This window comes from Triticum dicoccoides, chromosome 2B (genome assembly GCF_002162155.2).
Source record: "Triticum dicoccoides isolate Atlit2015 ecotype Zavitan chromosome 2B, WEW_v2.0, whole genome shotgun sequence".
Classification (NCBI taxonomy): Eukaryota; Viridiplantae; Streptophyta; class Magnoliopsida; order Poales; family Poaceae; genus Triticum; species Triticum dicoccoides.
In genome coordinates, this window is record NC_041383.1 from 615,621,124 (window position 1) to 615,632,824 (window position 11,701).

General features: G+C 47.3%; 2 protein-coding genes across 2 annotated transcripts; one reads left to right on the plus strand and one right to left on the minus strand.

The window, feature by feature from the left end:
- Positions 1–1,492: 1,492 nt before the first annotated feature.
- Positions 1,493–5,709, plus strand: LOC119365169 (probable pectin methyltransferase QUA3). The gene is made up of 7 exons (XM_037630765.1): positions 1,493–2,023; positions 2,642–2,845; positions 2,929–3,139; positions 3,212–3,473; positions 3,595–3,966; positions 4,555–4,650; positions 5,194–5,709. The coding sequence occupies exons 1-7, from the start codon at positions 1,655–1,657 to the stop codon at positions 5,414–5,416; spliced, it is 1,737 nt and encodes a 578-aa protein (XP_037486662.1). The 5' UTR covers positions 1,493–1,654; the 3' UTR covers positions 5,417–5,709.
- Positions 5,710–5,935: 226 nt separating this feature from the next.
- LOC119365170 (RHOMBOID-like protein 2) lies at positions 5,936–7,785 on the minus strand. Its single transcript, XM_037630766.1, has 5 exons — positions 7,276–7,785; positions 7,012–7,175; positions 6,718–6,881; positions 6,384–6,625; positions 5,936–6,281 (listed from the first exon to the last, which is right to left on the minus strand). The coding sequence occupies exons 1-5, from the start codon at positions 7,608–7,610 to the stop codon at positions 6,170–6,172; spliced, it is 1,017 nt and encodes a 338-aa protein (XP_037486663.1). The 5' UTR covers positions 7,611–7,785; the 3' UTR covers positions 5,936–6,169.
- Between the last annotated feature and the right edge of the window lie 3,916 nt (positions 7,786–11,701).

Below are 11,701 nucleotides of genomic sequence, written 5' to 3' on the forward strand. Positions count from 1 at the left end.
CCCCCCTGGTGGTCGCCGTCCGATCTGGCCGCCGCCGTCGTTGCTGGCTTCCCGATCTGTTCTGGCCGCTGTCGTCTCATGTCGTGAGCTTCCCGATCGGTCCATACATGGTGCCTCCGGATCTCGCAGCTACCTTTTCGGCTCCGATCTGGATGAGGTCCATGGCTGGGAGTTTGATTAGGAGAAGCACGTGGGTCTGGTGCATGAATGCATATACACAAATGCACATGCGTGGACATGTATGCAGATGATCGGCGGCTGCAACCCATGGTATTGGCGTCCACCTAGTTGACTACGTCATTGGGGATTGGATCCAGGACGGCGGCGGCCTCACCGCGGATTGTTGTCGCCATCAAAAGATTCTGTTAGAGTTTCATCTCTGCAGATATGGTGGTTCACTTCGACGGCGAGATGCAAACTATGGATGATGTCTTGATGCAGAGGAATTGTTGTGCAGTGGCGGCGGTCATATCGCTTGTAGCTGTTGGGATCGTGGAAAAGTGGCGGCGACAACACATGAATGACCTTGATGGTGGTGCTACTTGAGCACCTGGTCTTGAGCTCTGGGGTGAAAGCCTTGGTCTGCCCGGAGTTGGGTATACCTGACAATGGCGATGTTTTGACGTTGTTACCTTGTTGAAGGCATTGTTCAGAATGTTCGGACTGATTCTTCAGAGTGAAAACTTAGATTCCAACCTTCGGTGGCTGGATCCGGTGACGGTGACACTTGAATGTCACTCCCTTCCTTAAGGCGTTGCTGTTGAAGAACCTTGTCATCCGCGTGGCGTCATGAGATTGTCGGTGCAGATATGGTCATTGTTATAGTTTGCCGATCGTGATGTGATCGCTTTGGGGCTTTTTTCTTTTTTCCTCGCCCATGCATAGCTTTGGTCTTGTATGACTTTGCTATTTGTCGCGTGTTTTTGTGTGTGTGCGTTGATGTTGGCTGTGTGCATCCTAGCTATGCAGAGGCCGGGTGTGTGCTCATTGTGTTTGTATCTTCTTGATGCTTCATTTTGAGTCAATAAAATCCACCCTTTATCGAAAAAATGTATGAGTAACCACCGATAGACATGAAAGATGTAGGGGAGTGGTGAGATTTATTTGTGCCTATCACCTCCACACCATAGTACTGTCACGCCACGCCGCCATACCGTCTATGCGCCGCGATATTGGCCGCCACGTCACGCCGCCGCCGCACCTCCCCCAATCCGCCTCACCTCTCCGGCCGCCGTCGCCATGCCTCTCAACACCGTGTCACTGACTTGCGGGTCCCATCTTCATTTAACAGGACATAGGGGGGAATTACAAGAAGATTTATCTACGGTCATCGCGTAAAAGTCGTTTTACAGGAAGATTTTTAAGGAACTATTAGAGTTGCTAAGCACGGTGTTTTCGACTAAACAGAGCTCCAATTACGCCTAATCTCACCACTCATCTCCCTCCGCACACAGATCTCATCTCACGCCCTCTTTTGCTGTGTGTCCCGCGACGGAACCGAGACGAGCACGCCAATACGCAAAGCACAAGCCCAACAACTAAAGCTCGGAATCCAAACCCCCCTCCCCCATGGCCTGATCCCATCGACCGATCGAACTAGCACACCACACGCCCTCGCGGTCCCGCCGCGGCCACCGCCTCCTGCTACCACCCGATGGGCCTCCTCAGCTCCCTGCGGCCGCACCGCCGCGGGAGCAGCGGCGGCGCGCAGTGGCAGTGGTCGTTCCTCGACGCCGTCTGGGCGGTGTTCCTCGTGGCCGTGGTCGTCTTCCTCGCGCTCGTCTTCACGCCGCGCCGCGGGGACACCCTCGCCGCCCTCGCTGGCGCGGCGGTGCCGCCCTGCTCCGCCTCGGAGGTGGACCTCCTCCCCTGCGAGGACCCCCGCCGAAGCTCCCGCCTCAGCCGCGAGATGAACTACTACCGCGAGCGCCACTGCCCCGCGCGGGGGGAGGCACCCGCGTGCCTCGTCCCGCCGCCGCCCGGCTACCGCGTGCATGTGCCCTGGCCCGAGAGCCTCCATAAGGTTCGTGCTGCTGCCACTGGCCGTTCCACTCAAAATTAACCCCTAATCAACTGCTGTAGTTGCAGGTGTCAGCTAGTGTCTTGGCAGAGTAATGCTTCTGTAGGACTTTTGCTTTGTTTTGTTGTGTAGCTTACTAGTGTACGACCAGGTTTTGCATCTCATGCTCTGAGTGGTTAATATTCGAAATGACGCAGTTATTAGAGTAAAAGTTACTGGATGATGTCTAGAGGTCTTGAATGCCAGACTGGTTCTGAATTTGGGAAATACTAGTGATTAGGATGATCTTTCACGGATATGATTTTCGGATTAGGAGGTGAAATGTGCGCTCGCATTTTAGCTAACAGTTCTGGTGGATAGGATAAGACTAAGCAAGCTACCAGGCACAAGTTTTGATGGCATCTGAGCTAGCATGACCAAGGACTTAAAAAATTCAAGTCTAGCTCTTGCACCTTTCAGCTATGTGTTTGTTAAGTTGACCTTACCTGAGGAATGTACATTGGGACTGGAAATAACAAAAGAGAGATAGTATATTGGTTTACTTCGTGTGTTGACAGGATGTAGATTAGTCCTATTCCTCTTACACCGAGATTTACGTCTTGTTTATTGTTCTCTATGCAGATATGGCATGATAACATGCCTTATGGCAAGATTGCTGAAAGAAAAGGTCATCAAGGGTGGATGAAGCAGGAAGGCTCATACTTCCTTTTTCCTGGTGGCGGAACTATGTTTCCTGATGGTGCCGAACAATATATTGAAAAGCTTACCAAGTATGTTCCACTAAAAAGTGGTCTCCTGAGGACAGGTCTTGATATGGGTTGTGGGGTAATGATTTCATCTTTAATATGGAGCTTCTGTGTTTTGTTTTCCAAGTAAAATGGCTACAATTTTTTTTCCATCCTTTGTAGGTTGCTAGCTTTGGTGGGTTTCTGCTCAAAGAGAATATCACAGCACTTTCCTTCGCTCCAAGAGATTCGCATAAATCGCAAATACAATTTGCGCTGGAGAGAGGAATTCCTGCATTTCTTTTAATGTTGGGCACACGCCGTCTTCCATTTCCAGCACAGTCCTTTGATTTCGTCCATTGCTCCCGATGTTTAATACCTTTTACTGCCTACAGTAAGTAATGTTTTCTTCTGCATTCAACATGCACATCTGCCCTCCCTCTCTCTGACATGTACAAACTGGCAGATGGCAGTTATTTGATTGAAGTTGATCGTCTACTTAGACCGGGAGGATATCTGATTATATCCGGACCCCCTGTGCAGTGGAAGAAGCAGGAGAAGGAATGGGGTGAACTTCAAGCAATGGCAGAGTCTTTGTGTTACAAGTTGATCACTGTAGACGGTAACACTGCCATTTGGAAGAAACCTAATCAGGCATCATGTCTTCCTAACCAAAATGAATTTGGCCTTGATTTGTGTAGTACTGATGATGATCCAGACGAAGCATGGTAATAATTTTCTGTTTTTTTGTGTGTCCTTGCAAATTGTGTTTCTAGCTTTTCAGTTTGCCAGAAAAGCATTTTGTATATTTCTGTTTGATTGATTATTATAGGGTTTTACTGTGTGCAGGTACTTTAAGTTGAAGAAATGCATTAGTAAAGTTTCTCTGTCGAAAGAAATAGCTGTCGGTTCCATTGATAAGTGGCCAAATAGGCTGTCTAAACCTTCTGCTAGGGCCTCCTTCATGGATAATGGTGTAAACTTATTTGAAGCAGATACACAGAAGTGGGTTAAAAGAGTATCATATTACAAGAGATCACTTGGTGTCAAGCTAGGTACTGCACTCATACGTAATGTCATGGACATGAATGCGTTCTTTGGAGGATTGGCAGCTGCTGTAGCGTCTGATCCTGTGTGGGTAATGAATGTTGTTCCTGCTAAAAAACCGTTGACACTTGGAGTAATATATGACAGGGGCCTGATTGGAGTTTATCATGACTGGTAAGTAATTTGTTTGACTCCATACAATTACAGACAATTTCAGTGCCTTGCTTGCCCATGTGCTTCTTTTTCCTTTGGTTAATTATTGACTACATCGCTAGTTTCTAAATTACAAACTGGATACCACTCCAACATAAGATTCCATGTCCATCTTAGTTTCCAGCTGCCTGCTTGTGGTGATTTTGCAAATACTAGAAATTTCAAATTTCAAGTTTCTAGGTTGTTCATCCACCTTTTCCAAGCTATCTACATATTTTTCAGCAAGTTTGCATATGATGCTGGGAAACTCCTCGGGCCTGCACCTGCTTTAGCATTCATTGTGAACTGATTATCTTGGTATTGTTTGTATAGAATTTTACATTTGAAACTAAATCTCTTCTAGTAGATCTCAAAACATTATCTGGCTACTGAAAAATAACATTACATGGTTCTTATGTTCGTGCCTTGTGCAAGATTTAACTAGCAAGTTTTATATGATCAACATTTCACATATCAAGTGAATGAATCGAGCCATTTACATGAATAGACTAATAATCGGTGTTCTTGCATGTTGTAGTTCTGAAATTGATTGTATGACTTTGGTTCCAGGTGTGAGCCTTTCTCAACATATCCTCGTACCTATGATCTCATTCATGCTGATGGAATCAATTCTTTGATAAGCGACCCGAAGTCCGGAAAGACCAGGTAGACTGACTATAATAAACTTGCGATAGTGTAGTATTGTTAACCTGTTCTATTTTTCTGCAATTTTAGAGTAATCTAATTTATTCCTGAAATACAATGTATAATTTCAGTGCAAACCAAGCAGCACCCAGAAATTTTCAGTTCATATACGGCCACTTTGAAACAGGAATGTAAAAAAATGCAAGAATAAGAAAAATGCATGATCTAGAATTGCCCAAAACTGGGGTTACTTGGTATGTGTTACCCCAACGATAGCTGTCATGGTAGAGTACAAGAGAATACTTTATGCAAGTTCTAAAATCAAGCTTTACGTTTATTTGATGGGATAAGCACCTATTAAATGGACGGTCGGAACTATGCGCTACTCCCTCCGTTCACAAATATAGCATGCTTTGGATATTTCAATATGGACTACATGCTGACTGAAATGAGTGACAAACACACTAAAACGTGTATATACATCCGATTCAGAAAAAAGTCAACATCTTATATTTGTGAACGAAGGGAGTACCTAATAACTGATTGCGTTTCTACTTGTTGCAGATGTGACCTGTTTGATGTCATTTTGGAGATGGACCGCATACTGCGCCCAGAAGGAACTGCTGTAATACGGGACTCCCCAGATGTGATCAACAAGGCTGTACAGGTAGCCCAGTCGATTCGGTGGACTACTCAGGTACACGACAGTGAGCCTGAATCAGGCAGTGCTGAGAAAATACTTATAGCAACGAAAACATTTTGGAAGCTACCATTGACATCAGGATAGTTTAGTTGTATCCATGTTTATAACCTTTTCTTCTTTCCCCCCTTTAGATTCCCCTGATTTTGATTCTTTTGGGGATGGGTTGGAGGGATTAGCACTGATATCACGTTGATGCGGAAATAGCTTTATTTTCTACTACTACATTGTTGGTTCTTTAGAAAGAGTTAGTTACTGAGGTGTGATGTGATTCTTTCGACGTGTTCTGTAGCCCTTCCCTCTTCCATTTGGAATTAAATTTTGGATTGATATTTGTTATAGGATGTTTCTCCCTTGTGAAAAGTGTATGGTTTGTTCAACTTGTGCTTACTGCATCCATGTTCGATCTTGCAATATAAACCACTCTATTAGCGTTGAAAGATGACTCAAGTCCTGACACTGTTTCATGCCAACGATGCCATTTCATGACTCTGCTAGTAGAGCAGGCTAGTGCATACTTATCGCACCAATTCATCCAGCGACGGAAAAAGGACGTTCGTTCTTCGCCTGTTTTAGTCTCTAACATTGCAAATGTGACCGACTATGTAGAACCAAAGAATAAACAAACGCTTTAACCACAAACAAACCAGAGTGATTTACAGAGCTTTAATAACATATTCAAGCAGAATTGCTAATCAACGCCTCTTGGACAACAAAGAAAAGCAAAAGGTGCAGCCTTGAAGTTTCTATACAGCGCAAAAGTATAAAAAAAGCCAAACTGAAGCAATTATCTGGATGGGCAGCACGTTTGTCTCCACAGCTGTTGTCCTCTTATTTTTATTAGTTGTCACACTTCCAGTGCGACGTCGGGACGCAGGTAAGGTAGTGGCACCAGCTGCAATGGTCGTTGCCGTTCACCCCGCGGAACACCATCAGCAATCCAACGGCGAACCTGTGTACAGTACATACAAACATGGCTTCAGATTAATTACCACACAGGAAGCGTGTAGAATTTGGATGAAGAGTTTGTACTGTATCTTGTAACGGCGCTTACCCTGCAATCGCTAGGAGGAGGGCGACGATCAGGAGGACGATCTGGCAAGCCGTGTACTTGGACTTTGTCTTGCCGCCGAAGGGCTGCTCCAGCCATCCGAACCGGGGCTGGATCAGCAGCACGAAGCCGAGGAGGAAGCCGGTGAGGAACCCGCCGATGTGCGCGAAGTTGTCGACGTGGGGCAGTATCCCCAGCGCGAGGTTGATGGCGGCGATGATGATCAGGTTCGCCATGGCCGCGAGCTGTAGATGGACGGTGGTTTCATTCCATGTCAGTAGGAGTTCGTCATGAACCAAAACAAGCAGTAGTAGCAGAGACGAGGAGGGACGCGTACCCTGTTGGTGTAGATGGTCCAGTTGGTGATGAGCTCCGACAGCATGGCCCCGAGGAGGCCGAAGAGTGCGCCGGAGGCGCCGACGGAGACGCCGTTCCTGATGAAGAGCACCGAGAGCACGCTGCCGCCCAACCCCGAGAAGAGGTAGACCAGGCCGACCTTCCCTGCACGACGCGACGAGAGCGGCGAAACCCGGTCAAAACAAGACAAAACAAAACAAAACAGCGTGCGCACGCTGTAAGCAAGACCTCGTCGTCGTTCTAGACAGAGTCGTCGGTCGGGTTGGGCGCTTACAGAATCCGAACTGCTGCTCCAGGCGGACGCCGACGAAGATGAGGCTGATCATGTTGGCGCCGAGGTGGATGAGGCCGGCGTGCAGCCAGGTGGCCGTCTCCAGCCGCCACGCCTGGTCCCCGTGCACCACCTTGTACCGGTCGAGCCCGCCGTACTTCCCCAGCCTGCAGCGCCGTGCCCATGATCCAATCCGCCGATGAATACAAGCAAGAGGATCGAAAGATTTGAGATGGCGGGGATGAGAGAAGATATCTGTGCGCTTACGTGGCGGAGGAGGGCCCGAAGAGGGGGTTCTCCTTGAGCGGCTGGAAGGAGAAGCGGCGGAGGAAACCGCCGCCGAGGCAGTCGGCGCCCCTGCCGTTGCGCGGGCAGTCGTTGTAGTACATGACCACGATGAACATGGCCACGTTGGCGAGCACCACCACCGGCACCAGCCACGTGTGGTGCTGCCGCTCGCGCTCCGCCTCCTGGCCGTAGTAGAAGGGCGCCGCCGGCGCGTGCTGCCCGTCGCCGCCCGCGTAGTACCTCCCAGGCGGCGGCTTGATCCCCGTCGTCGCCGCCCTGGCCGGGCCGGCGGCCTCCACGTCGGGGTTCGACATGGCCTCGATCGATGAATCCACGCCTGCACCGCTCCTTGGCTGTTGGCCTGTTCGGTGCAAACACAATCGTCTGCTGGTTGAGGAGACGAAGACTGGAGACCTGGTGTTTGTTTGGAGCCTTCGTTGTGGTGGCTTTAACCCGAGGGTTTTTAATCCAGACGTGTTTCTTGTTTTATCTAGTTTGTTTAAATAAATATTGGCCGCCTATTATTGCAATCTGGTTGTTGGAGGAGGGGATTAGGAGTTGGCGGGAAGTTTTATATGGAAGATTCATTGGAGGGTCTGTGGGTTCAAGGAGTTGGGATGATGGCGCAATTAGAAGTTGACCCGTTGGCTCACTTGATGCTACGCTCTAGCTGTATTTGGGCTCTATCCAGCTAAATTATTAGCTTATAATCAACTTAATAAAAAGGTGAAATACTTTTACACGCGGGGATCAACGGATCCTTTCTTTAGGATCAACCAACCAACTGGAAGCCTGCTGGCGACACTGATGCTTTCTACTAACAATTATTGTCCAGATGCATGGTAGGATAATATTTTTGTAGGAGTTTTTCTAATATAAAATGGACTTTCGTGTGTATTTGGCATAGGATGTTTCATGTTTTTTTTTGTAGTAGTACTAGTTTGATATACATTTTTTTTGCGCTTGTTGGTCTCAGCCTATTTTGGAAATCGTCCCGAAAAGTTTCTGGTCATGCTTAATTTTAGTCTTTCTTGCTAGGATTGCGCTGCTGTTTACGTCGTTAAGGTTGAAAGGTACAAGTATTTCCGATGGCGAGTGCGATATGAGCGCCGCGTATGTTAGTTCAACACTGCTATTACAAGGAAGGAAGCATTCCACGCGTTTCTGCCATTTTCCGGCTCGCTCCATGTGAACCGTTGTCGTCTGCTTCAGTTGCGTGGTTAAGGTTCAATAAATTGTCAGTTTTTCTTTTTTCTTTTTGGAGAGATCGAATCCGATGTTGATGCACGCCCAAAACTGGGTCCCTTTTTTACTTTTCGTATTTGTTTTGATTTGCGGAGAGGCCCTTTTTGTTCCTTCAGCAATGAGCAAAACGCTCTGTCCAAACAATTCATTTCCCTTGTTCACAAAAATCGATTTTCTTTCTGCCCTGGCACCGCTGCCAGATATTGATTGTTTGGTTCCAGTAGACTCGATAGAAATTGTTGCATAATGGGACCCCACTCGCCGCCTTCTGAACTAAGCAATACTGTAAGACAACTGCAAGAGCGTCTTCCCACACTCTAGCCCGTTTTACAATTTAGAAAAAAGACTATTAATCAATGAATCATTGTGTGATTCTGACTTGAATCATAGAAAAAAAAGAATCATAAACTATGAAATCGCCTAAGTCCCGAGCACTCCAAAATCCCTTAAAATGGTCCTTGCACTGGTATTAAAAATGGTTATTTCTTTTGTGTCTTCCATAAAATATGAAGAAAAAACATACAAGCATGACTATCGTTTGCTGCACAAAAATGGCAATCTATTCATTTATTTGTTTTTTTATGAAACATAGATGATCTTGAGATTTTTTTTCCCGCTCCCTATCCTCGACATGATTACTTATTGTGGTTTGAATCATGTAATTTTGAAAAATGGCTACTGATAGGGAACTTGCAAAGGAAGTAAAAAAATATGAATTTATCTATTGTACAAAGAAGACAAGATTCATCACAGTGACAACGACGATCCGGAAAAAATGGATCCGCCCATGCGTCGTCCCCAGCAAGGCGACTTCGTGCGGCCGTCATCCCCTTCGGGCCGACGGCCCTCCCTACTCCGCTCCTCCTCCTCCTCCTCGCCGCCACCGGTAGCCGTTGTCAGGTAAAGCCCGCGTGTGGTGGCGGCGCCGGGGCAACTCGGCTGGTCTCCTCTCCGTGGTGGTTGCTAGCACACCAACGACGATGGATCGCAAAGATAGGGCTCCGAGGCTGCGGCCCCTCTTCAAGGCGATGGCGCGTGCGATGGCCTCTTGGGAGGCGTCATGGCTGGACTTGCATGCTACACGCGGTGTCGTCATACTGGCAACGGTGAGGCTGGGAGTCACCGTATCCGGCCAGGAGTGGTTGGTCCCTATCTCCTGCCATAGTTGGCATCTCACCAAGTTCGGACCTCCGTGGTTGCGGGCGGCCCGACGTGGCGTCGCTGACCTTTGTCTACAGGTCTGGATGGAGAGGAGAGCGGGCGTGGGAGCTGCTGGCTTCGACCAATAATGGTGGTTTGGCCCTAGCACTCTTCTTTTGCCAAGTCGTCTTTCTGCCAGATAGAGACCTCTTGGATCTGGCCGCTAATGAGTTCTGGTCTTCCCCGTCGAAGATCTATACGGATTGGAGTATGTCGCCCTTGAATACCTATATTAGAAAGGCCTCGGACATGCGCGCTCATATTATCAGCCAACATGGCCTCAAGAGGGCGTGACGTGAAGCTTCGGTTTCTTATCGGCGTCATGGGACATGTCTCGGTCAAGATTCCCAAGGCATTGATAGAGGTGGAGAAATTCATGGCTATTGTGGCTGGAGGTCTTGAAACTTTGGTGGAAGGGTGTATTGGATGCGATGAAGATTGTGTGCAGGTGTTTGGTGACTTGCAACAGCGACCTCGGCAAGCGAGGGCGGCAGCGCTGGAGGACTGCATTTTTGTGGTGCTCGTCTCCCAGGTGAAAACCCAAGGTATGGCCTTTATTGGTTGTACCTGACAATGGCCTTGTTGAAGGCATTGGTTTTTGGTGAACTCGGACTTCCTCCACTGTGAAAACCCAAAATCTTCGATCGGGCAACGACAACGCTTGTGCATTCTTTCCTTTTTGGAGTCGTTGCTTTTGGAGAACCTCTTTTGTAATCTAGGCATTGTCTTTGGTGGTGGTTAGAGTGCCGTTGATGCTAGTGATTGATTACCGTGGCAGGCCTTTTTTCTTCTGTTCTTTTTTTGGTTGTGTGTATACTTGATGCCTTTGGACATCTTGTTGGCACAGAGGCAGGGTGTAATTGGTGTCTTCACGATATTAATATATTCACTTTGTCAAAAAATACAACAACAACAAACAATGCAAATATTTCTCCACATTATAACCCAATAGTTGGTGTATTGAAGTCAGTGTGTAGAACAAATTTATCGTTTTCTTGCCCAACCTACTCGTGACCAAGGAGACAGGGCGACCACCAATCTACCCGCCTTCCCGGTGAGACCGAGGTCCCCCTTTCTCTCCGATTGTTTATTCCGCAATGGGAGGGGGTGGAGACCCCCCCCCCCCTCCCCAAGGCTATGGTCATGTGGTGGTAGGGTTAGTAATAAAATTTAGGCTATGGCTTCAATCCGCGGCGGCGAGACGATGTCATCTTTGATTCTCAGTGAGTGTGTAATAAGATCTCCCCGCCTCATCCTCATTTCATTCTTGTTTCTTCGTATCGTCGAGAGATGTCGAGGATGGTGTATCCCTAGATCTAGTTCTCCGTATCTAGTTTTTTCGTCTGCAGGTTTGTCTTCATGCCGCTATGTGGCCGTGCAACTTGGTCCTCCGGCTCCAATTCCGACCGGTGAAGGTTGGCCAACCTCGGCTCCAACCTTTATTCGGAAGCGTGTGGGATTTGTGTTCTCGCGTTCTATGTGACCGGATCCAGGGTTTTATAGAGGCCGAGAGGCGGTAGGGAGCTAGCTTTGCTCAAGGCGCACCTTCGATGAATGCATGAAGAAGAAAACTCCGCATTCCAACGACTTGGAATTGTTTTTCAAATTCTGTAATTGTGTTTTAGGATATGCGATACTTAATATATATGACCTTTGGCCTTTTTGGAAAAAGAAAGATGAAGACCTCCTTTGGTTCATAGGGTAGGAATATAGGGAACTTGTAGAAAATGATATGTGATACATTTCAAATCCTACAAATAGGAATAGGAAAAGAGATGTCTTTTGGTTCACATCATAGGGATTTTCTGCATTGAGTCTAGGCTAATGTTTATTTTCTTATGAAATGTGGAGGATAGGAAGAGTTTCTCTGTGGAAATATGAATATATTCCTATAAAACAAAGGACGCCAAAAGAGTTTTTCTGTGGAAATATGAATATATTCCTATAGAATTTCGTTAAA